The sequence below is a fragment of the Trichechus manatus genome, unplaced genomic scaffold (genome assembly GCF_000243295.1).
Source record: "Trichechus manatus latirostris isolate Lorelei unplaced genomic scaffold, TriManLat1.0 scaffold00082, whole genome shotgun sequence".
NCBI lineage: Eukaryota > Metazoa > Chordata > Mammalia > Sirenia > Trichechidae > Trichechus > Trichechus manatus.
The window spans coordinates 12,091,281-12,114,852 of record NW_004444018.1 but is presented as its reverse complement, the minus strand read 5'-3'; the positions used below and the strand labels follow the sequence as shown (position 1 = coordinate 12,114,852).

The 23,572-nt window shown below is 37.4% G+C and overlaps 1 protein-coding gene across 1 annotated transcript in view; it reads left to right on the top strand.

Annotated features, from left to right (window-relative positions):
• The first annotated feature begins 3,143 nt into the window (after positions 1 to 3,143).
• Positions 3,144 to 23,572, top strand: part of ZNF782 (zinc finger protein 782) — a 44,990-nt gene continuing 24,561 nt past the window's right edge. The window contains 1 exon segment of the mRNA XM_023735842.1: positions 3,144 to 3,402. Within this exon segment, the coding sequence (XP_023591610.1) occupies positions 3,213 to 3,402 (190 nt within the window). The 5' untranslated portion in view covers positions 3,144 to 3,212.

The window sequence follows — 23,572 nt, the reverse complement described above, 5'->3', positions numbered from 1 at the left end:
TCTATTGGTATAAATTGTTCTCTGAGGACTGCCTTTGCTTGTCCCAAAGGTTTTGGTATGATGTGTTTTCATTCTTATTTGATTTTAGGAATTTTTTGATTCCATCTCTGATTTCTTCTATTACCAAGTGATGTTTAAGCAGGGTATTATTCAGTTTTCATGTAATTGATTTTTTTTCTTGCTGTTTCTGTTGTTAATTTCTACCTTGCTGGCATTGTGGTCAGAGGAGATACTTTGAATTATCTCAATGTTTTGGATCTTGTTGAGCATTGCTGTGTGGCCTAAGTTGTGGTCTGTTCTGGACAACGTTCCATGTGCTTTGGAAAAGAATGTGTACTTTGCAGCTGTTGGATGGAGTGTTCTATGTATGTCTATGAGGTCAAGTTGGCTGATAGTGCTCTTTAGGTCTTCTGTATCTTTGCTGAGTTTCTTTTCAGTTGTTCTGTCCTTTACTGAGAGTGGTGTGTTGAAGTCTCCTATTACTGTGGAACTGTCAATGTCTCTTTTCAGTGTTGTTAGAGTTTGTTTTATGTATTTTTGAGCCCTGTCATTGGGTGCATTGATGTTTATTATGGTTATATCTTCATGATGGATCATCCTTTAATCATTACATAGTGTCCTTCTTTGTGTTTTATGGTGGATTTTGTTTTAAAGTGTATTTTATCTGAGATTAATATCGCCACTTCTCTTTTTTGGTAGTTGTTAGCTTGATATATTTTTTTCCAACCTTTGACTTAATAAATTCACATCTTTGTTTCTAAGGTATGTCTCTTGTAGACAGCATACTGATGGATCCTGTTTTCTTATCCATTCTGTCACTCTCTGTCTCTTTATGGGTGCATTGAGTCCATTTATTTTCAGTGAAATTATTGATAGATGTGAGTTTGTTGCTATCATTTTGTAGTGCTTTTTTTTGTGTTGTTGACATTTTCTTTGTTCTTCTTACTCTCCTGTGCTGAGTTACTTTTATTTGTGGATTCGTTTTGCATTTCTTTTGTTTTTTATTGAGACTTTATGTTTTTCCTCTTTATTTTTATGAGTATGTTTGTTGACTTTCTTTGTGGTTACCATGAAATTTACCCTTATCTTTCTAAGTTTGAAATAGTCTGTTAATACTTGGTATCGCCTTGCCTTCCTCTCCATTAGAAGGTTCTATACCTGCACCATTTATTCCCTCTTTTATTGTTCTGAAGTTGTTGTCATTTGCTCTGACTTAACTGCTCTGATTTCCTGCTGTTATCGGGACATTCAGTAGTTATTTTTCTCATTCATTGATTGTAGCTTTGTTTCGTCCTTTTTTTTTTTTTTTTTTTGGCTATGTCTGAGCAAGCAGGCTGTGTGTTCTCTGTTTGCTCATCTTGGGGCATGATACTTTTTGCCTCCTCCAATTGGCAGGGTCAGTCACTCAGATATGGTACAGAAGCACTGGTCTAGCTGAAGGGGAGTTACTGGGATGGGTTGTTTGTGGCACTTACTACAGCCACCAGGGTGGGTCGGTAATCAGTGCAGGGTAGGTTCCAGTAGGCCGTGCCTGGGCTGCTTGGTGGTGTGATGTTAAGCACACGGTGCAGGTAGGCAGGATGTTGGGGGGAGATTGTTATGTGTGGAGCTAAGATGGATATGGGAGAGAGGAGAGAGGAACAGGAGCCTAAAACATACAAACAAAAAAGAGTGCTAGGGGAGCTTGCCGTTAGAGTAGAGAGATGCGAGACTATGAAATGGAGAAAAACAAAAAGGGGAAGAAGAAGAGAAAAGAAGAAAAGGAAAGAATGAATAAATAAAAATCAAAAAGGAAAAAGAACAGCAAAGCTTCCAGGGATCCCACTGGTGCGGCTATGAGGTCTGGGGAAGTTGTTCTCAGGTGTTGCAGTACAGCCTGGCTAGAAGGTGTAGAGGTATTCAGTGCCAGGTATACAAGGAACAGAAAGAGAAGGAAGGTATAGAGAGACGCGAAACTAAGTAATGAAGAAAGAAAAAGGGGGAAAAGAGGGAAAAGCAAGCAAAACAAATAAAAAAAAAAGAACAAGAAAAGCCCCCAAAAAAACAGAAAAAGAAAAAAAACCCAACGAAAAATGAAATGTCCTCAGGGATCCCTCTGCGCATCTGCGCAAGCCGAGGGGGTATGTTCCAAGTCGCACAGCACTGCCCGGCCAGAATGGGCTCCCAACTCAAGAAAAGTAAAAGAAAACAAACAATTCAAAAGAAACGAACAAAAGCCCCGGGATCCCACCAGCGTGGCAGCCCAGACCAGGAAGGGGTTCCACACTCAAAGGGAGCTCCGCAGCCCCTCAGGAAGAAGCAAAGATGGCGCACAGAGCCAGGTTTTTGAGCGAAAGGAGGGGGAAGTGGTGAGAGGTAAGGAAGAAACCAAAAGAAGCAGAAAAAATGGAACACCAGCAGGCAACAAATGGCACTCAGAGAGCCAGCCAGTGTGGGCGGGTGGAATCCAAGCAGCCGGAGCTTCCCAGACAAGAGACTGTGGCTGCAGGAAGCAGAGGAGGCGGAGTGGGTATGAAGAAGGGTGGGAAAGCGTATTTCGCAAATTACCAGTTGTTTTGTCTGCCACTGGAAGCTCCGTGAAGCTGCTTTCTCGTACCCCCTATTTGCTGGACTCCGATAGGAATCCAAGATGTCGGATCTGCGCTGTGTTAACTGATAGAGGACCTCTGCATGAATCTCTCCTCGCTCTCCGTTTTCTGTCAGTTTTCTCACTCCATTTGGTGCTTGGCTGAGTTCATTATCTCCTCATTTGATGTTTTAGGGTTTCAAGATTGCTGTTTTCTCTGATTGGCGTAGTTTTTCGGATCTTTGCTGTGGAGGGATGGCGTGGTGCTTCTGCCTAGGGCGCCATTTTGCCGGAAGTCTCTCTTGTCTGTATTTTTTCACTGGTTCTCTAATACCCCAGCAGAGATCTCCAGGGTGAGGTGTGTATACTGTATAGAGTGCTCAGCACAATCCACTGACGTATGGGAAACATTTACAGGAACCTATTTATACTAACTTAAAAGGCACTAAGCTTTCTTGGTATTATATTAACTGACAATTTGTGTATATAATTTAAAAATAAATACAAATGAATCAGGGTATGAGAATAACATATTTAGTAATTGTGTATCCCCAAAACCGTAAGACAAAGTTAGGCCGTAATAGGCATCCTTTATAGCATTATGTTTTTAACGCTCAACAGGAAACATGGTAAAAGTTAGTTTTCAATGGTATTTTCCATGTCACTTTTTTCTGGGCCCTTCAGATTGATCAGAAATCTACTGTTACAGGCATCAGTGTCATTCAAGGACGTGGCTGTGGAGCTGACCCAGGAGGAGTGGCAGCACATGGGCCCTGCTCAGAGGACCCTGTACAGAGACGTAATGCTGGAGAACTACAACCACCTCGTCTCAGTGGGTGAGCACACCTTACCATGTGACCCCCTCTAGGGTGCATTTCTTTTTTTAAAAATTTAATGACTTATTGAAGTGTATGTAACATAAAATAAAAATCAGCAGTTTTCAGTGTACAAGTTGATGAGTTTTGAGAAATGTATACACTTGATTAGCACCATCAAAATCATGATTTAGAATATTTCCATCAGCCCTTTCGAATGAGTCCCTTCCCTTCATTCTTACCACCCGCCCCTCCTGTCCCCTGAAAAGCCTTGATTTCTTTCAGTTGCAGTGGTTTTGCCTCTCTTTGAATTAAATGAAATCATAAAGTATATATCCTCTTTTGTCTGACTTCTTTCACTTAACAGTAATTTTGAAATTCATGCATGTTGTATGTATCAGGAATTTATTCTTTATATCTTGAGTAGTATTTCTTTGTATTCATGTACCACAATATGCTATCCTTTATCTGTTAATAGATGTACAGCTTTTTTCTACTTTGGGGCTATTGGAAATAAAGCTATTATGAACATTTACATACAAGTCTTTGTATTGATATATGTTTCGTTTATCTTATGTAAATACCTAGGAATGTACTTTCTGGGTGTTCTAGTAAGCGTATATATAACTTTACCAGAAACTCAGATGTTTCCAAACTGGCTATGCTGTTTTCATGCCTATTAGCAATGTATGACAGTTTTCATTGTTCTTTATTTATCAGTGTTCGGTTTGATAAGTCTTACTACTTTTAGGAGTCCCTGCATGGTGCAAACAGTGTAAGCACTAGGAAGTTTGAGTTCACCCAGGGATGTGTTGGAAGAAAGGCCTAGTGATCTACTTCTGAAAAATCAGCCACTGAAAACCCTAAGGAGCACAGTTCTACTTTGACACATGTGGGTTGCCATGAGTCAGGGTTGACTTGGCAGCAACCAGTTTTTATTATTTTTAACCATTCTAGTTGGTGTCTGGTTGCTTTTTATTGGGTTTTAATTTGCATTTAATTTGATGAAGTTGAACATCTTTTACTGTGCTTTTTGGCCATTCATCGGTCGTCTTTAATGAAGTATGTGATCATATCTTTAGCCCATTTTTTTGTTTAGGTTAGTTTTGTTTTTCTTTTTGTCTTTTTGTTGGGTTGAAAGAGCTCAAAAGTTTTGCACACTGTCTTCATCTGTGCTTTCTTTTTATTTTCTTAATAGTGTTTTGAAGAAGAAAAAAATTTGTTTTTTTATATATACTTTTTAAAAACTATTGAAATAATTACAGATTCATAGAAATTAGCAAAAATTATACTTTTCACCAAGTTTCTCCCAATATGTACATCTCATGTAATATACTGTCAACATCAGTAAATTGACATTGGTACAATGTATATGAATAGTTTTATACCATTTTATCACATGTGTAGATTCTTATAACCACAACCACAATCAAGATACAGAACTATTTTATCACCACAAAGATCTCTGTCATGCTACCCCTTTATAGTCATACCTGCTCACTCTCTCCCACCATCCCCAGTCTCTGGAAACTACTAATCTGTTCTCCATTGCTATACTTTTGTCATTTGGAGAATATTATATAATGGAATTGTATGTATTTGGTATGTTGAGATTGGCTTTTTCACTCAGCATAATGCTTTTGAGATTCATCCACGTTGCAGTGTATAGCAATAGTTCATTCCTTTTATAGCTGTATAGTATTCCATTGTATGAATGTATCACAGTTTGTTTAGCCATTCACCCATTTAAGGACATTTTGCTTGTTTGCAGTTTTAGACTATTAAAAATAAAGCTGCTATGAACATTCATGTACAGGTTTTTGTATGAGGCTAAGTTTTCATTTCTCCGGAAAATATACTTGGAGTGTAATTGCTAGTTCATATGTATGGTGTGTTTAGTTTTTTAAGAAACTGCCAGACTGTTTTCCAGAGTGGCTGTACCATTTGTATTTCCACCAGGAATGTATAAGAGGTCCACTTACTCCCTATCCTTGCTAGTACTTGGTATTGTCACTTTTTTTTTTTTTTTGTAATTAGTAGTTGTAATAAATGTATAGTGATCTCTCATCACGCTCTTAATCTGTTATTTTTTTAATGGCTAGTGATGTTGAAATCTTTTCATGGGATTATTTTCCATTTACATATGCTTTTCCATGAAATGTCTCTTCATGGCTTTTGCTCATTTTTTAATTGAAGGTTTTTGTTTTTTTAACTATTACATTTTGAGAGTTTAATAGTCTAAATGTGTTGTTTAACTGATAGGTGGGTTGCAGATATTTTCTACTGTCTGTAACTTGTCTTTTCATCCTCTTCTTAGGGTCTTTTCAGAAGAAGAGGTTTTTTTCTTTTTTTTTTTTTTTGATCAAGTCATGTTATCATTTTTAAAAAATGAATCATGCTTTTGGTGTCATGTCTAACAACTTTCACCAGGTCCTTGGTCCAAAGATTTTTCCCTATTTTTGTTTCTAAAATTTATATCACTTTATGTTTTTTATTTAAATCTATGGTCCATTTTGAGTTAATTATTGTATAGGATGTGAGGTTAAAGTTAAGGATCATGATTTTTTTTTTTTTTTTGCCTATGCATATCCATTTGCTCCAGCATTATTATTCTTTTTCCATCAAACTCCTTTTCACCTTTGTCAAAAATCAGTTGGCTGTACTTGTGTGGGTCTATTTCTGCATTCTCTTTTCTGTTCCAGTGATCTGTGTGTCTATCTCTCTCCCAAGAGATATACAACCGTAGTTGTATATCAAGCTTTAAAATCAAGTACAGTGATTCCTTCTAGTTTATACTACTTTATTAATATTGTTTTAGCTATTCTAATTCCTTTGTCTTTGCATATACATTTTGCAATAATATTGTCATTATGTAAAAAAAATCTCGCTGAGTTTTTCATAAGAATTACATTAAGCCTGCATATCAATTTTGGAAACACCGACATCTTTACTTTGTTGAGCTTATAGTTTATAAACACAGACTATAAGACATTTAGTCTTTTTCCATTTATGTAGATCTTTCATTTCTCCCTTTAGTGTCGGTTCAGTAGTTTTCAGCGTAAAACTTCCATACATATTAGATTTATACCTAAGTATTTCATTTTTTCAGTGATTTTTAGTGGTATTGTGTTTTTTATTTTAGTTTCCTTGAATTCATTGCTAGTATATAGAAGTATAATTTTTTTTTTTTTTTTTTTGGTATCTTGAGACCTTGCTGAACTTGCTTATTAGTTTTAGTTTTTCTGTAGATTCTTAGGGATTTTCTCTGTAGACCATCATGTCATCTGCAAGTAGGACAGTTTAATATCGTCCTTTCTGATCTGTATGCCTTTTATTTCCTTTACTTTATTGAGCTGGTTAGGACTTCTAATACTATGTTGAGTGAGAGTGGTGAGGGAAGACATCCTTGCCTTGTCTCTGACCCTAGGGAAGAAAGCATCCAGTCTTTCACCTTATGGTGTATTTTATTCCTGGTTTTCTGAAAGTATTTAAATGGACATTGAATTTTGTCAAATGCTGTTTCTGCATCTGTTGATATGATTATGTGGGGTTTCTTCTTTATCCCATTAAAGTGGTAAACTACATTGACTTTTTTAATATTGAACCAGCCTTGGGTACCCGGTATAAAGCTTACTTCGTCATAGCATATAATTATTTTTATATATTGTTCCATTCTATTTGGTGATATTTTGTTAAGTAGTTTTGTGTCTGTGTTCATGGGAGAAATTGGTCTGTAGTTTTCTTTTTTGTACTGTCTCTGTCTGGTTTTCATATCAGGGTAATGCTGGCCTCAAAAAATTAGTTGTGAAGTATTCCCTCGTCTTCTGTTTTCTGGAAGAGTTTGTGTAGAATTGGTGTTATTCTTTTTTAAATGTTTGGTAGAATTCTCTAGTGAAACCATCTAGGCCTGGAGATTTCTTTTTGGAGAGTTAAAATTACAAATTCAATTTCTTTAATAGTTATAAAGCTGTTCAAATTATCAATTTCTATTGTGTAAGTTGTGGTATTTTGTGCTTTTCTAAGAATTAGTTCATTTTATCTAAGTTGTCAAATGTGTATGTGTACAGTTGTTCGTTGTTAATATTGTTAGTTGCTGTCAAGTCAATCCTGACTCGTGGCAACCCCATGTGTGCAGAGTAGAACTGCTCCATAAGGCTTTCAAAGCTGTGACCTTTCAGAAAGAGATAACCAGGCCTCTCTTCTGAGGTGCCTCTTGAGTGGGTTTGGACCTCCAACCTTTTGGTTGGTACTTGAGCGCTTAACCATTTGTGCCACCCAGGGCACAAACTATTCCCTTATTGTCATTTAATGTCTGTAGGATCTGTATTTATATTCCTGATATTGGTGATTCTGTCTTTTCTTTTTTCTTTGTCAGTCTTGTTAGAGATTTACCCATTTTATTGATCTTTTCTGTCAACTAGCTTTTACTATCACTGATTTTCTGATTTCAATTTCATTGATTTTTGTTATTTTTTCTTCTGCTTGTATTGGGTTCATTTTGCTCTTATTTTTATAGTTTCTTAATGTGAAATTTTATACTATTTGAGATGTTTCCTCTTTTCTAATATAAGCATTTTAGTGCTGTCAGTTTCCCTCTCAGCACTACTGTAGCTGCATCCTAGAAATTATCAAGTTACTGTAACAAATCCCTTAAATATGTATATCTCTTGTGGTTCTATTTCTCTGATTGAACCCTGATTAATATAGTATGTCATCTTGAAAAATGCAGTTCAAGCTCAACAACTGTTTGCGTGATACCCACTACTTGACAGACTTATATGGAGTTGTCAAGATATTTAATAGCACAGCCTTAGTTTTCTCATTGAATCATTCTTCTTATTTATAGGGTAGTTTGAGTACTTACAGTGCAGGCACTGGGTAAATACTAGAAAAGTAATTATGAACCAAATAGGAAAAGCCTCTGCTTTCAGGAATCTCAGCTGCTTTTAGGAACCTCAGCTTTTTTTGAGGAAAACTAAAACTAATTAAATTATGTACATAAATGTAACTGTAAATTTGGTAAGTACCAGGAAGCAGAAGTATACAGTGATAGTTCTCTAACAGGAAAACTTGACTTCAGGGAGGTCAAGAAAAAAAGTTTCCAGAAAGAAATACTTGATAGTTGTTCAAGCTGGGTGATGGATATATGGGAGGAGGGGCTCAGTGTACTGTTCTCTTTACTTTTATTATGAATATTTTCAACTCAAGGAAAAGAAATTTTAAGAAAAAGTGATGCAAAGCTCTAGGGGAAGTCTAGGAAAAAAATGAAACAAGGAAGTGTATGCATTCCAAGTAAAGAAAAGAACAAGTACCAAGAGCCCTGAAGAAGAGAAGATAGTGAGTAGAGGAGCCTAAAAACAGGTCAGTATGGCTGTAACAGAGAAAGCAAGGAAGTGTCATACAAGATGTGAAAAACGCCTGAAAGGAATTATATGTATCCTTGAGGAAGCTTTGTAAAGCAGTGCTTAGCTATTGAAGGTTTTATGTAAAAGAATGACAAGATCAGTTCTGCCTTTTAAAAATGTAATTTTTTTTGCACTAACAAACCTACAGATGTATTTACTTTTTTTAACCAGCAATCTCACCTATAGGAATCTCTCTTAAAGCTATATCAGCACAAATACAAAATGATGTATGCACAGTGTTACTCACTGCAGTGTGGTTTGTAATAGCAGTACATCAACAACCCACATGCTCATCATAAGCAGACTTAGTTGACTAAACTCAGGTTTCAGCTACATGCTGTTAAAACCTATGCAGCCATAGTATGGCCGAGAGCTTATATACAGGTAAGGATTGATCTTCAGTATATATTAAGTCAAAAAGTAAGAAGCTTAACAGTGTACATAGCTATCTTTTGTGTAAGAAAGAAATTGAGATAGGAATGTATGTAATTACTTATAGTTCCAAAAATGAAACATGGGAAAAAAAATCAGAAACTATTAAAAATGGGGCAAGAGGGCAGTGAGTAGATGGGACAAAAAAGGAAGTGAGACTGTACATATATCTTCTTATACAATTTTGATTTTTGAACTGCATAAATATTTTACATATTGAAAATTATACTAAATTAAATAAGCAATCCTTAAAAGTGAAAATTTTGGAGACTTATGATTCAGACAGGATTGTGTAAACATAATTCTCACTGTATCTTCCTGTAGTACAGCTAAAAAATATAGACATTATATATAAAACAAACATAAGACTGAATGGTGGAGAGACAAAAACAGACCAACCAGGTAGGGACCAAAGGACACAAGAAATGACACCCAGTTTCCTGTTTCTTATTTTTGCCTCATATATTCAGGATCAGGTGCTAGAGAAACCAACAACCCAGAAACACTAATGGACACAGGCAAACAGCCAAAGAGCCCCATATAAAGCCTGCTTTCTTTAGACAGAGAACCAGGAAAAGGGCAGCCTAGCAAGACAAAAAATTTTAAACAATGACTCCTCTACTCCAAGTAAATATTAAAAAACAAAAATAAAACTGCAGCCAGCTGTCACCCCCACTGGTAAAGGCTGAGTGGAAATCTAGGCTTCCACCCTTGTCCTGCAGTATCGAAGTGCCTCTCCACCTCCCTAATGAAGTGATGTCAAAGGAGGTCTAGTAGACAGCCAGGACCTTAACCACTGGCTAGCAGTAACAAATGGTCTCTTTATCTCCTCCACCTGTGTCAATAGAGGCCAAGTGAAGAACCTGCACTTCCAACCTCACTTGCCAATAAGTAGAGCAGCACCTCCTTTCCCAGCTGGCACTGTATCAGAGGAGGCCTGCTAAAACAGAAGATAAATAAGATCCTTAGCCTCATAACATAATACTCAGAATATCCAGGATACAATGGAAAATAATAACAGCAGTAACCGTGTATTGGATGGTCATAGCATATGGGTTAGTGAAATGAATGACGTTAGTGCCACAAGGGATGGCAAAGGCCACAGGAAATACTCTCTTATAAGGTGCCTGTGCTACAAATGAAGTGGTATAATGTTACTGTTCGGTAGACTTAGATCACTAAAGATATATATTGTAACTTCTAATGCAACCACTAAAAAAAGTTTTTAAAAGAAGTATAAATGAAGGGCAGGGCAGGGTGACAGAGTAAATAGTTGCTCCAATTTACTCCCCTGCAACTAACCCACTAAACAACGAATAAAAACAAGCACAGATTGAGATGTCAGAGCTCTGGAGGGCAGCTAAAGTGTAGGAGAGTTGAGGTTAGTCCAGAAATAGGGAGGAGTGGGGCAGCACATTAGCTGGGAGATTCTAGCAACTAACATTTGGAGGACTTGGCTCATTGTGACCATTTTGGGATGGAGACACGCAACATCTTGAACTAAGAACATAGGACAGGAGCTAAATTGAGGAAGCTATAGCCCAATTAAGGTGGCGCAGATTGGTTGTGGGAGTTCACAGGCCACGCACTTGGGAAGGGGGTGTAGGGAGGCCGAGGTGCTGTGAGTACTGTTGAATCTTGCCAAGACCTGAGGCAGATGGTCTGTAGGACCCAGACACACTGTAGAGCCACAGGACCCACCCTTCAGCCAGGGTAAGAAAAAGACATTAAACAGGCAACACAGCAGGAAACAACCACTCACTGCCCACAACAGGACACTGTGGGAAAACCTACACAGAGTGCCCACGAGGGAAGGCCATGAAGTGCTCCCCACCTTCACCTTGGGAAAGCTGAACCCTACCACTTTCATTCATATCCTTGGCCAGCAGAAAAGCCCTGCACATATGCAGTGAACTACAGGGGGAAAGATGAGCCCAATTATACGTAGATGAGGGAAGGAACTGAGCCCTAGGAGTGCTGTCTGGACCACAGCCAAAACCACAGAAGACAGAGGGACCCTAAAAACCCAGCAAAGTCGGCCACCTTAGGGAGTACCAGGCAGAATAAGCACCAAGAGACTTAAAAGTTTTCAAAATGCATAAAAGTTATGGCAATAGACACAGAAGCCAAGAATAACAGAGATAAAGCCTCAGACAACTCCTGACTCAGTGAAGAAAAAAAAAAATCTAAGGAAAATTGTGCCCTCTAGCAAAACTTAGGAGAAGATACTGGAGGTAAATCTAACAATTAGATTTCTCTTGAAAATCAGAAAATTTAGAATTTCAAAATATCTAAAAATATCAAAATGTCCCAGCTTCAACAAAAAATATTAAAGCACACAAAAATCACAAGAGAAGAAGGACCAGTCAAAAGAAAAGAATAAAAGGGAAACTTCGCCTGTGGAGACCAGGTTAATGGAGGAAAAAAAAAATAGAAAACTTCCAGACAATAGTGTTAAATATATTTAAAGAAAGCAAAAAACACAGCAAACTAGTGGAGATGAAGGAATAAAATGAGAAACTCAATAAGGAAATTGAAAACATTTAAAAAAAAAAAACAATTACTGGAACTGAAGAATAAAATAAGTGAATTAGAAAATGCAAGAGAAACAGTCAATAATAGAGTCAAACAGAAAAAAGAATAAGTGAAGTAGAAGACACAGTAACTGAACTTACTAAGTTTTGAGAAAAGAACAAAGAAAAGTGAACAAAGGCAAATGGAAATGTGGAATTCAATTAAGAAATCTAGCATTAGGATTATTGGAATTCCAGAGCACCATAATAATAAAAGCATAGAAAGAATTTTCCAAGAGATAATCATAGATAATTTTCCAGACCTGAACAGGTAACCAAGCCTGGAAAATAACAGGAAGCTACACGGACTCCAATTAGAAGAAACACAAAGACATCCACCCTAGGTCACATTTTAATAAATTTCCTGAAAACCAAAGACGAGAGAATTCTGAAAGCAGGAAGAGAAGAACAATATAACATTGCAAGAGTCTTTCATAAGAATTAGTGTAGATTTCTCCCCAGAACTCAAGAGGCTAGAAGACAATGGAGCATCATATATAAAATATTGATCAAAAACAATTGCCAACCAAGAATTCAATTAGAATTCTTTTTAATTATTTAGAAAGTTATCATTCAAAAATGAGGGGAAAATCAAGATATTCCCAAATAAACAGAAGCTCTGGGAATATCCCACTACTAGACCAGCTCTGCAAATATTAGTTAAGGGAGTTCTCCAAATAGAAAGGAAAGAACATTAAACAAACACTGAAATATACAAATGGGAAATAACAATAAATAAAAATAAAAGAGAGAGATCTCCCCAAAAAAGTAACAGCGTGGACAAATGTAAGGACCTAGTATACAATATTTTCGGGGAATGAACTCAGTAGTCTAGTTCCACAAGCAATACAACATCAACGATGCAAGAAATAAGTACAGAGTAAACCTGTTGGATATGGGATGTGCAATGATGTTAATGGAGACTCATCAACAGAAATGGGGGAGAGAGGAGCAAAACAGGAATAGATTTAGTATGTTAATGTATGTTATTTGTTGTTCATATGTAAAATGGTGTTGCAATTGCAAGTCATGTAATGTAATATGTGGGGTAATCACCTAGAAAAAAATACACAGAAGAAAATAAAGAAGAAATCAAAAGGGCTCATCACAGGAAAGCAGCCAAACACGAGAAACAACAGAATAATGAGAATAAAAAGACAAAGATATAAGACACTCAAAACATGAATAGAAAAATGAATGAAGGAGACACTTCATTTTCAGAAATAACCTTAAATGTAAGTGGTCTAAACTCCCCATGCAAAAGACAGAGTTTAAAAAAAAAAATCACTCATCCTTTTACTGCCTACATAAAACACACTTTAGACACAAGGACATAAACAGACTGAACATAAAGGACACAGGCTGAAAATAAAAGGATGGAAAAAATATTCCATGCAACCAGTGACCAGTAAAGAGCAGGGATGACAATACTGATATCAGATAAAATAGACTTTAAAATCTATATATAACTAGAGATAAAGACAGATATTGTATAATAATGAGTCAATCCATCAAGAAGACATAACAATTATATATGCAGCTAACATCAATGCTCCAAAATACATTAGACAAATACTAATATGAAAGGAGAAGTAGACCACTCCAAAATAGTAGTTGGGGCTTCAGTATACCACTGTCAATTCTAGACAGAACATCTACAAAGCAGATCACTAAGGACATTAGGGACTTAAATAAAACCATAAGCCAATTTGGCCTAACGGACATGTACAGAACACTCCACCCTTCGTCGGCACAATAAACATTTTTCTCCAGTGCACGTGGATAATTTTCCAGAATAGACCATATGCCTGGACTCTAAACAAGTCTCAACAGATTTAAAAACATTGATATCATACAAAGCATCTCTGATCATAAGGGTATGAAGCTAGAAATCAACAATAGAAAAAATAATCACATGGAAACTAACACAGTACTAAAAAAACTATTGAGTTTTTGAAGAAATAAAAAATGAAATCGAAAAATACTTAAGAGTCAAACAAAAATGAAAACAGCGTGTCAAAACCTATGGGATACAGCAAAAGCATTACTCAGAGGGAAATGCATAGCAATAAATGCGCACATTAAAAATGAAGAAAGGTCCAAAATCAATAACTTCATGCAAGAACTAAAACAAATACAAAAGGAAGATCAAAAGAAGCCCAAAGTTACCAGAAGAAAGGAAATAATAAAGATCAGAGCAGAAATTAGTAAAACAAAATAGAAAAACAATAGAAAGAATCAGCAAAACCAGAATTTGGTCCTTTGAAAGGATCAATAATATAGACAAACTACTGACTACACTGACAAAAAAAAATGAGAAGAGGCAAATAATGAAAATAAGAATTGAAACAGGAGACATTACAACAGATCCAACTGAGATAAAGAGGATCATAACAGAATACTATGAAAAATTGTACTCTAACAAATTTGAAAACCTAGATGAAATGGACAAATTCCTAGAAACACACTACCTGCCTATACCAACATAGAGGTAGAAAATCTACACAGACCCATTACAAAAGAAGAGATTGAAGATGTCATCAAAAAAATTGCCAACAACAATGACAAAGCCCAGAACCAGATGGTTTCACTGGGGAATTCTACCATACATTCAGAGAACAGTTGACAGAATTCTACTTAAACTCTTGAGAAACATAGAAGAGGAAGAAATATTCCCTAACTAATTTCATGAAGCCAGCATCACCCTGATACCAAAATAAGGCACAGACACCACAAAGCTAATTTCAAACCAGTATGCCTTATGAATATAGATGCAGAAATTTCAACAAATTCTAGTGAATAGAACTCAACAACATATCAAATAAATCTTAGACCATGATCAAATGGGATTCATACCACGATTGAAAATCAATCAATGTAATTCACCACTTAAACAGAAGAACTGTATGATCATATCAGTTGATCTGTGTGTTAGTTATCTACTGCTGTTATAACAGAAATACCACAAGTGGGTGGCTTTAACAGACGAATTTATTTTCTCACAGTTTAGGAGACTAGGCGTCCAAATTCAGGGTGCTGGCTCTAGAGGAAGCCCTTCTGTTTCTGTTGGTTCTGGAGGAAGGTCCTTGTCTCTTTGAGCTTCTGCTCCTGGGTGATCTTCATGTGGCATGGCATCTCTTTTCCCCCATCTCTGAGATTGACCCAAGATAAACACTATACTAATCCAGCCTTATTACATTAAGAAAGACAACCCATTCCCAAGTGGGATTATAACCACAAGCATAGAGGTTAGGATTTATAACACATATTTTTGGGGAATGTAATTCAATCCATAAGATTCTACCCTTTGCCCCCCCCCCCAAATTCATGTCTTGCCACATGCAAAACACATTCACCCCATTCACACCATCACAAAAGTCTTAAATCAACTGGAAGTACTAACTCTCACCTTCTGAAGCATCTAAATCAAATATGGGTAAGACTTTAGGCATATTCTGTCCTGGGGAAAAATTCATATTCATCTGTGAACCTGTGAAATCTAGAATACAAGTTATCTGCTGCCAAAGTACAGTGGTAGAATAGTCACAAGGTAGACATTTCCATTACAAATGGGAGAAATTGGAGGGAAAGAAGGGATAACAGGCACAAAGCAAGTGCAAAACCCAGCAGAACAAATTACATTAGCTCTCAAGGCTTTAAAATAATCCTCTGTTCTCTGAGAGCATATGGGCAATGGCCCTGCCTGCCAGACTCTGGATGTTGGCCATGTCTTCTGGATTCTGGATGGAGGCCCCTCAGCCCTGGGCTTCAGCTCCACCTTCCAGGACCACTGGGACAGCAACTCTGCTCCCTTGCCTTTGGGCAGCCCCATTCTCCTAGTCCATCTGAGTAGCGACCCCACCTCTTCAGCCCTGGCAGGCCCTGTTCTTCTGCCCCTCCAGCTTGGCAGCCCCATACACTCAGTTTGGGCAGGGGTCCCTTCCCTTTGGCATTCATGAACCGCAGACCCATACTCCGGAACCGAGTTGGAGATCAGACTATTTTAAACCTAGGAGGCTGTGACTCCACCCTTTGAAACTGATGCAGCCCTGCTTCCTGAGCTCCTTCCCACAGTACAGCTGATCTCCAGGCTGCTCAAGGGATGGTCCATTTCTTTTCTTGGAGGACAAGAGATGTAGCACCTTTGGCCTGCTTCCTGCCTATAGAATTCCAGAAGGCAGACAGCTTCTTTCCTTTCCTTCTTTTTCTGTCCCCATCAGTCTAAACTGATGAGTTTTCTGCTGTGGTAGTTGGTTAGATCCATCATCACAGACTTAATCCCTTCAACAAAAGATTGTGTAGCCATATCTCTGAATTTTGGACATATGGCCTTTGATTGCACAACAGAATTTTCCAGATATTTAAGTTTTGTTTTAATTTTCCAGAGTTAATTTTTAAGTCCATCTCTTTACTCTCACATTTTACTATAAGAGGCAAGGAGAAACTACGTGGCCTCTTTAAGATCTTGGTTAGAAATCTCAGCCGGGTATCCGAGTTCATCACTTGTAAGTTCTACCTTCCACGAAACATTTGAACATAATTCAGACAAGTTCCTTGTCACTGCATAAAAAGCATCACACTTCCTCCATTGTCCGATCACATGTTGTCTTAGTCATCTAGTGTTGCTACATCAGAAATACCACAAGTGGATGGCTTTAACAAAGAGAAATTTTCTTCACAGTAAAGCAGGCTAAAAGTCCAAATTCAGGGCATCAGCTCCAGGGGAAGGCTTTCTCTCTCTGTCAGCCTTCTTCTCATCAGTGTTCCCCCAGACTAGGAGCTTCTCTGCACAGGGACCCCAGGTCCAAAGGATGTGCTCTGCTTCTGGCACTGCTTTCTTGGTGGTATGAGGTCCCCGTGTCTCTCTGCTCACTTCTCTCTTTTATATCTCAAGAGACTGCCTCAGGACACAATCCAATCTTGTAGTTCAAGTCCTGCCATACTAACACAACTGCCACCCATCCTCCCTCATTAACATCATAGAGGCAGGATTTACAACATAAAGGAAAATCACACAATACCAGGAATCATGTCCCAGACAAATTGATACACACATTTTTGAGGGGACATAATTCAATCCATGACACATGTTCATCATTTTCTTTTAAAGCCTCACCAGAAGCACATTTAATGCCCACATTTCTAGCAACGTTCCATTGCTAGCATCATACGTATTCTCTAAGACGATAGAGACTTTCTCTGTCTCTCTCCTCACTTCCTTCTGAGCCCTCACCAGAATTGCCTTTGACGTTCATAATTCTACCAAGTCTCTTCAAGGCAATTTAGGAGTTTACTATGAGGCACCTTAAAACTCTTCCATCCTCTACCTGTTACCCATTTCCATAGCCACTTCCACATTTTTGGTATTTGTTAGAGCAGCACCTCACTCTTGGTACCAAATTCTGTCTTAGTTATCTAGTGCTGCTATAACAGAAATATCAAAATTGAGTGGTTTTAACAAACAGAAATTTATTGTCTCACAGTTTAGGAGGCTAGAATTTTGAATTCAGTGTGCCGACTCTAAGGGAAGGCTTTCTCTATCAGCTCTGGAGGAAGGTCCTCGTCTCTTCTGAGCAGTCTTCATGTGGCTTGGTATCTGTCTTCCCCCATCTCTGCTCTGCTTGCTTGTTTAATCTTTTTTATAGTTCAAAAAAGATTGACTCAAGATACACCCTACAGTAATCCTGCCTCATTAACATAACAAAGACAACCCATTCCCAAATGGGATTTATAACCATAGGCATAGAGGTTAGGATTTACAATACATACTTTGGGGAGACATAATTCAATCCATAACAATGCGGAAAAAATATTTGATAAAATACAATACCATTTCCTGGTAAAAACTCAGCAAAATAGGAATAGAAGGGAAATTTCTGAGCATAATTAAAGGCATGTATTCAAAACCAATAGCCAACATTATTCTCAATGAAGAAAGACTGAGAGCCTTCCCCTTGAATGGGAACGAGACAAGGATGCCCATTATTACCATTCTTATTCAATAGTGTATTAGTAGTCTTACCTAGAGCAATAAAACAAGAAAGAGAAATAAAAATCTAAATTGGAAAGGAAGAAGTAAAACTATCTCTATTCATGGATGACATGATCCTATATGTAGAAAGCCCTAAAGATTCCACAAGAAAACTGCTGGAACTAATGGAAGAATTAAGCATTGTTGCAGGGTACAAGATCAACACACAAAAAATCAGTTGGGTTCCTTTACACTAACAACGAGTATTCTGAAAAGGAAATCAAGAAAATGATACCATTTATAATAGCCAAAAAAAAGATAAAATACTTAGGTATTAACCTAACATGGGACATAAAAGACATATACAATGAAAATTATAAAACATTACTACAAGAAACTAAAAGAGACCCATATAAATGGAAAGACATCTTGTGCTAGTGGATTGGAAGACTTAATATAGTGAACATGTCAATACTAGCTAAAGCAATCTACAGATACAATGCAATCCCGATACAAATCCCAACAACATTCTTTACTGAAATGGAAAAGCTAATGACCAGCTTTATATGGAGAGGAAAGAGACCCCCAAATAGCTGAAGCAATATTGATGATTTAGAACAAAGCAGGAGACTTCACACTCCCTGATATCAAAACATAACTATACAGCCACTGTAATCAAAACAGCCTGATACTGGTTCAACTATAGACACATAGACCAGTGGAACAGAATTGAGAACCCAGTCATAAAGTTATCCATTCATAGGTAGTCCTCGATTTAGGACGTATTTGAGTTACGACTAACTGCACTTACGACTGCCTGTTTTTTGGCTTTTTTGTACATCTTTCTGTTAGTAATATGTACTACACACAATGTTGCAGTGCTTAACTTGCTGATGTTCTTCTCAGATGTTCACTTGCAGATGTTCAATGTTAAGATTTACTGTTAAAAACATTGCTGTATAGCAGGATATGAAAACTACAACATGGGGTCAAAGTCCATTCAATGGGGGATTAACAGTCTCTTTAATAAATGGTGCTGGAAAAACTGGTTATCTACTTGCAGAAAAGGGAAACAGGACACCATACACAGAAACTAACTCAGAATGGGTCAAAAACCTAAATGTTAAACCTAAAACTGTAAAGTTCCTGGGAGAAAACTATGGGACCTAATCTTTTGTAAAAATAGGATAACAAACACAAATAGCAGAAGACAAAATAGATAAGTGGGACCTCATAAGTTAAAAACTTATACTCAAAAGACTTTATCAGAGGAGTAAAAAGAGAACCTACAGAGTGGGAAAAAATCTTTGGAAATGATATATCCGATAAGGGTCTAATCTCTGAAATTTATAGAAAACTTCAACAACTCAACAACTAAGACAAACAACCCAGTTATAAAATGGGCAAAGGACATGAACAGAAACTTCACCAAAGAGGTCATTCAGATGACCCACAAACACATGAAAAGATGCTCATGATCATTAGGCATTAGAGAGATGCAAATCAAAATTACAGTGAGATACTATCTCACCCCAGCTAAAATGACACTGATAAAAACAAAAACCAAAACCGATAACAATTGTTGGCAAAGATGTGGTAAGATTGGAACCCTTAACCATTGCTGGTGAGACTGTAAAATAGTACCACCACTATGGAAAACAGTATGGTGTGTCCTCAAAAAACTAGAAATAGAACTATCTTATGATTCACCAGTCCCACTCCTAGGTATATACCTGAGAGACCTATAGAAGTGACATGAACAGGAGTATGTACACCTGTGTTCATTGCAGCATTGGAATGCAGCAATGGAAACACCATCCATGCCCATCAATGGATAGATGGATAAGCAAAATATGGTACAAACATACAGTGGAATATTACACAACCGAAAAGAACAATGATGAGTCAGCAAAACATACTGCACCATGGATGGACCTGTAGGACATACTGCTAAGTGAAATAAGTCAATTACATAAGGACAAGTATTGTATGATTCCACTTCTATAAGAAGACAGGAATATATATATATGTGTATGTGTGTGTATATATATATACATATATATATATATGAAGAGACCAGTGTTTATTGGTGGTAAACAAGGGGGAGGGGGGTAAGAATCACACTCTAGATTGTAGATACTTGTTATTTTTGGTGATGGGAAATGTAGCACCAAGGTGGGTGTAGTGAGCATAGCTTGATCAAAATAAATGATGTCACTAAGATGCCCTCAAGAGAAAAGGATGCTTGTACTAAAGAATTTGATATATACTTTTTGGAAATAACACCAACAATGGCCAAAAAATGAGTGTATGATCACATAGGTATGGGTAAAGGCATATAGGTATATGGGTAGGTACTTGTGTATTCATATGGATGCACAGATAGAAGTATGTATGAGGATGTGTAAGTATAGTATTCATATGCGTGCACAGATAGAAGTATGTAGAGTATGTGTAAGTACAGATATTTGTACACAAATATATTCATAGAAGACACAATTACACGTATTTCTAAGATATAACCAAATACTTTGTGTTATGGATTGAATTGCGTACCCCCAAAATATGTGCTGTAAATCCTACCTTCTGCCTGTGGTTATAATCTGATTTTTGAATGGGTTGTGTTTGTTACATTAATGTGGCAGGATTAGGTTATGTTAATGAGGATTAGGTTATGTTTGTTATATTAATGAGGCAGAATTAAACAAACAAAGAAAAAAAATCCACTGCCATCAAGTAGATTTCTGAACCATAGGGACCCTGTAGGGCAGTGTAGAAATGTCCCATAGGGTTTCCAAGGCTGTAAATCTTTACAGAACCGGACTGCCACATCTTTCTCCCACAGAGCTGCTGGTGGGTTTGAACCATCGACCTTTTGGTTAGCAGCCAAGCACTTTACTACTGTGCCACCACGGCTCCTTGAGGCAGAATTAAGTTATGTTAATGAGGATTAGGTTATATTTGTTATATTAATAAGGTAGGATTAGTGTAGGGGGTATGTTGAGTCAATCTCTTTTGAGATATAAAAGAAATTAAATACAACCTAGAAGCAGAGATGAGGGAAGAGAGATGCCAAGCCACTTAAGGATTGCCCAGAAGCAGAAGCTCAGAAGAGACTAGGACGTTCCTGTAGAGCCAATAGAGAGAAAGCTTTCCCCTAGAGCCAGTGCTCTGAATTCGGGCTTCTAGCCTCCTAAATTGTGAAAAAATAAATTTCTGTTTGTTAAAGCTATCCACTTGTGGTATTTCTGTTATAGCAGCACTGGGTAACTAAGATCTTACGAGATTGGTTTTCTGGGTTTAAAGGCTTAGGACCTTAGTCTCATGGGACAACTCAGTCAGTTGGCATAATTTAGTTCACAAAACTCATGTTCTGCATTCTAGTGAAGTAACATCTGGTCTTAAAAGCCTGCAAGTAGCCATCTAAGATAAAACTATTGATCTCTACTCGTCAGGAGCAAAAGAGTAAGAAAGAAACAAGTGTCAGAGAAGAAACAAGTCTAGAGGGTTAATAGCCTACACGAGCCACGGCCTTCTCTACCCTGAGACCAGAAGAACTAGATAGTGCCTAGCTACCACTATCAACCGTTCTGAGCAGGGTCACATGAGATGGTCCTGGATAGAATGGGAGAAGAATGTACAACATAACTCAAATTCTTTAAAAAAAAAAAAAAAAGCCAGACTTACCAGACCAGTTGAGAACAGAGGACTCCCTGAGATTATCACCCTGAGATACTCTGTAAACCTTGAACTAAACTATCCCGAGATCACTTTTTAGTGAAATAACAGAGTGGCACACAAAAAATGGAACAAACAGAACACAAAGAGAATGTTGACACATTGTGAAAATGTCACTAATGTCACTGAACAATTTGTATAGAAATTGTCAAATGGGAACCTAATTTGCCATATAAAATTTCACCCAAAACACAATACTATTAACTAAAAAAGAGCTAGAGCTGTTCATTAGATTACATCCATACATCTTAACATATATCTATGTGTAGTGTAATTCTTCGTATGCTGTCTTAAATACAAGTGCTCTAAGGGGCAGTGAGTTAATGTTAATGCAGGAGGAACAATTCAGAAATGGAGGGTGAGAATAGTTGCACAACTTGAAGAATGTAATCGTCACTGAATTGTACATGTAGAAACTGTTGTATTGGTGTATATTTTGCTGTGTGTTTCTCAACAACAAAAATAAATTATTTTAAAATAATAAAATAAAACACAAGTGTTCAAAAAACTAGAAGTTTAAATGATACACCAATAAAAAGATAAAATGAATTCATTAAAAATGCTCCTTAAAAGGAGGGAAGGCACAAATTTAAAAAATGGATGAAGGACCTGAATAGGCTTTTCTCCAAAGAAGATATACATGAAAAGATGTTCAACATAATAAATCATTAGGGAAATGTAAATCAAAACCACAGTGAGATACCACCTCTCACATCGACTAGCATGGCTATTTTCAGAAAATGTGAAACTAACAAGGGTTGTGGAGAAATTGGAAACCTTGTATATTGCTGGTGGGAATGTAAAATGGTACAGCCACTATGGAAAACAGTTTGGCAGTTCCTCGAAGAGTTAAACACAGAACTACCATATGATCCAGCAATTTCACTTCTACGTATATACCCAAGAGACTGGAAAGCAGAGACTTAAACAGATACTTTTACATCAGTGTTTATTGCAGCATTATTTACAGTAGCCAAAAGGTGGAAACAACCCAAGTTTATTTCAGTAGAGGAATGGATAAACAAAATGTGATATATTTATACAATGAAATAGTATTCAGCTATAAAGAGAAATGAATTTTTTTTATTGTACTTTAGATGAAGGTTTACAGAATAGTTTCGCATTAAACAGTACACGTATTGTTTTCTGACATTGGTTAACAGCCCCACAACATATCAACACTCTCTTATCGACCTTGAGTTCCCTATTACCAGCTTTCCTGTCCCCTCTTGCCTTCTAGTCCTTGTCTCTGGGCTGTTGTGCCCCATTAGTCTCGTTTTGTTTAATGGGGCTATCTAATCTGGCTGAAGGGTGAACCTCGGGAATGACTTCATTAGTGAGCTAAAAGGGTGTCTGGGGGCCATACCCTCAGGGTTTCTCTAGTCTCTGTCAGGCCAGTAAGTCTGGTCTTTTTTTGTGAGTTAGAATTTTGTTCTACATTTTTCTCCAGCTCTGTCTGGGACTCTGTTGTGATCCCTGTCAGAGCAGTCAGCGGTGGTATCTGGGCACCATCTAGTTGTACTAGATTCAGTCTGGTAGAGGCCATTGTAGTTGTGGTCCATTAGTCCTTTGGACTAATCCTTCCCTCATATCTTGTTTTCTTCATTCTCCCTTGTTCCTGAAGGGGTGAGACCAGTGGAGTATCTTAGATGGCTGCTCACAGTCTTTTAAGACCTCAGACACTACTCACCAGGGTAGAATGTAGAACATTTTCATTCTAAACTATGGTATGCCAGTTGACCTAGATGTTCCCTGAGATCATGGTCCCCACAACCCTCTGCTCAGCAGTTAGGTCCCTCAGGGAGTTTGAATGTGACCTTTCCTTTTACAGGTTGTGCTGGCTTCCCCAGTATTGTGTGCTGTCTTACCCTTCACCAAAGTTACCACTTATCTATTGTCTGTTTAGTATATCCCTCCCCACCCCTCCCATCCCTCATAACCATCAAAGATTATTTCTTTTTGTGTGTAAACCTTTTTGTGAGTTTTTACAGTAGAGGTCTCATACAATATTTGTCCTTTTGTAATTTACTTACTTCACTCAGCATAATGCCCTCCAGTTTCATTCATGTTAT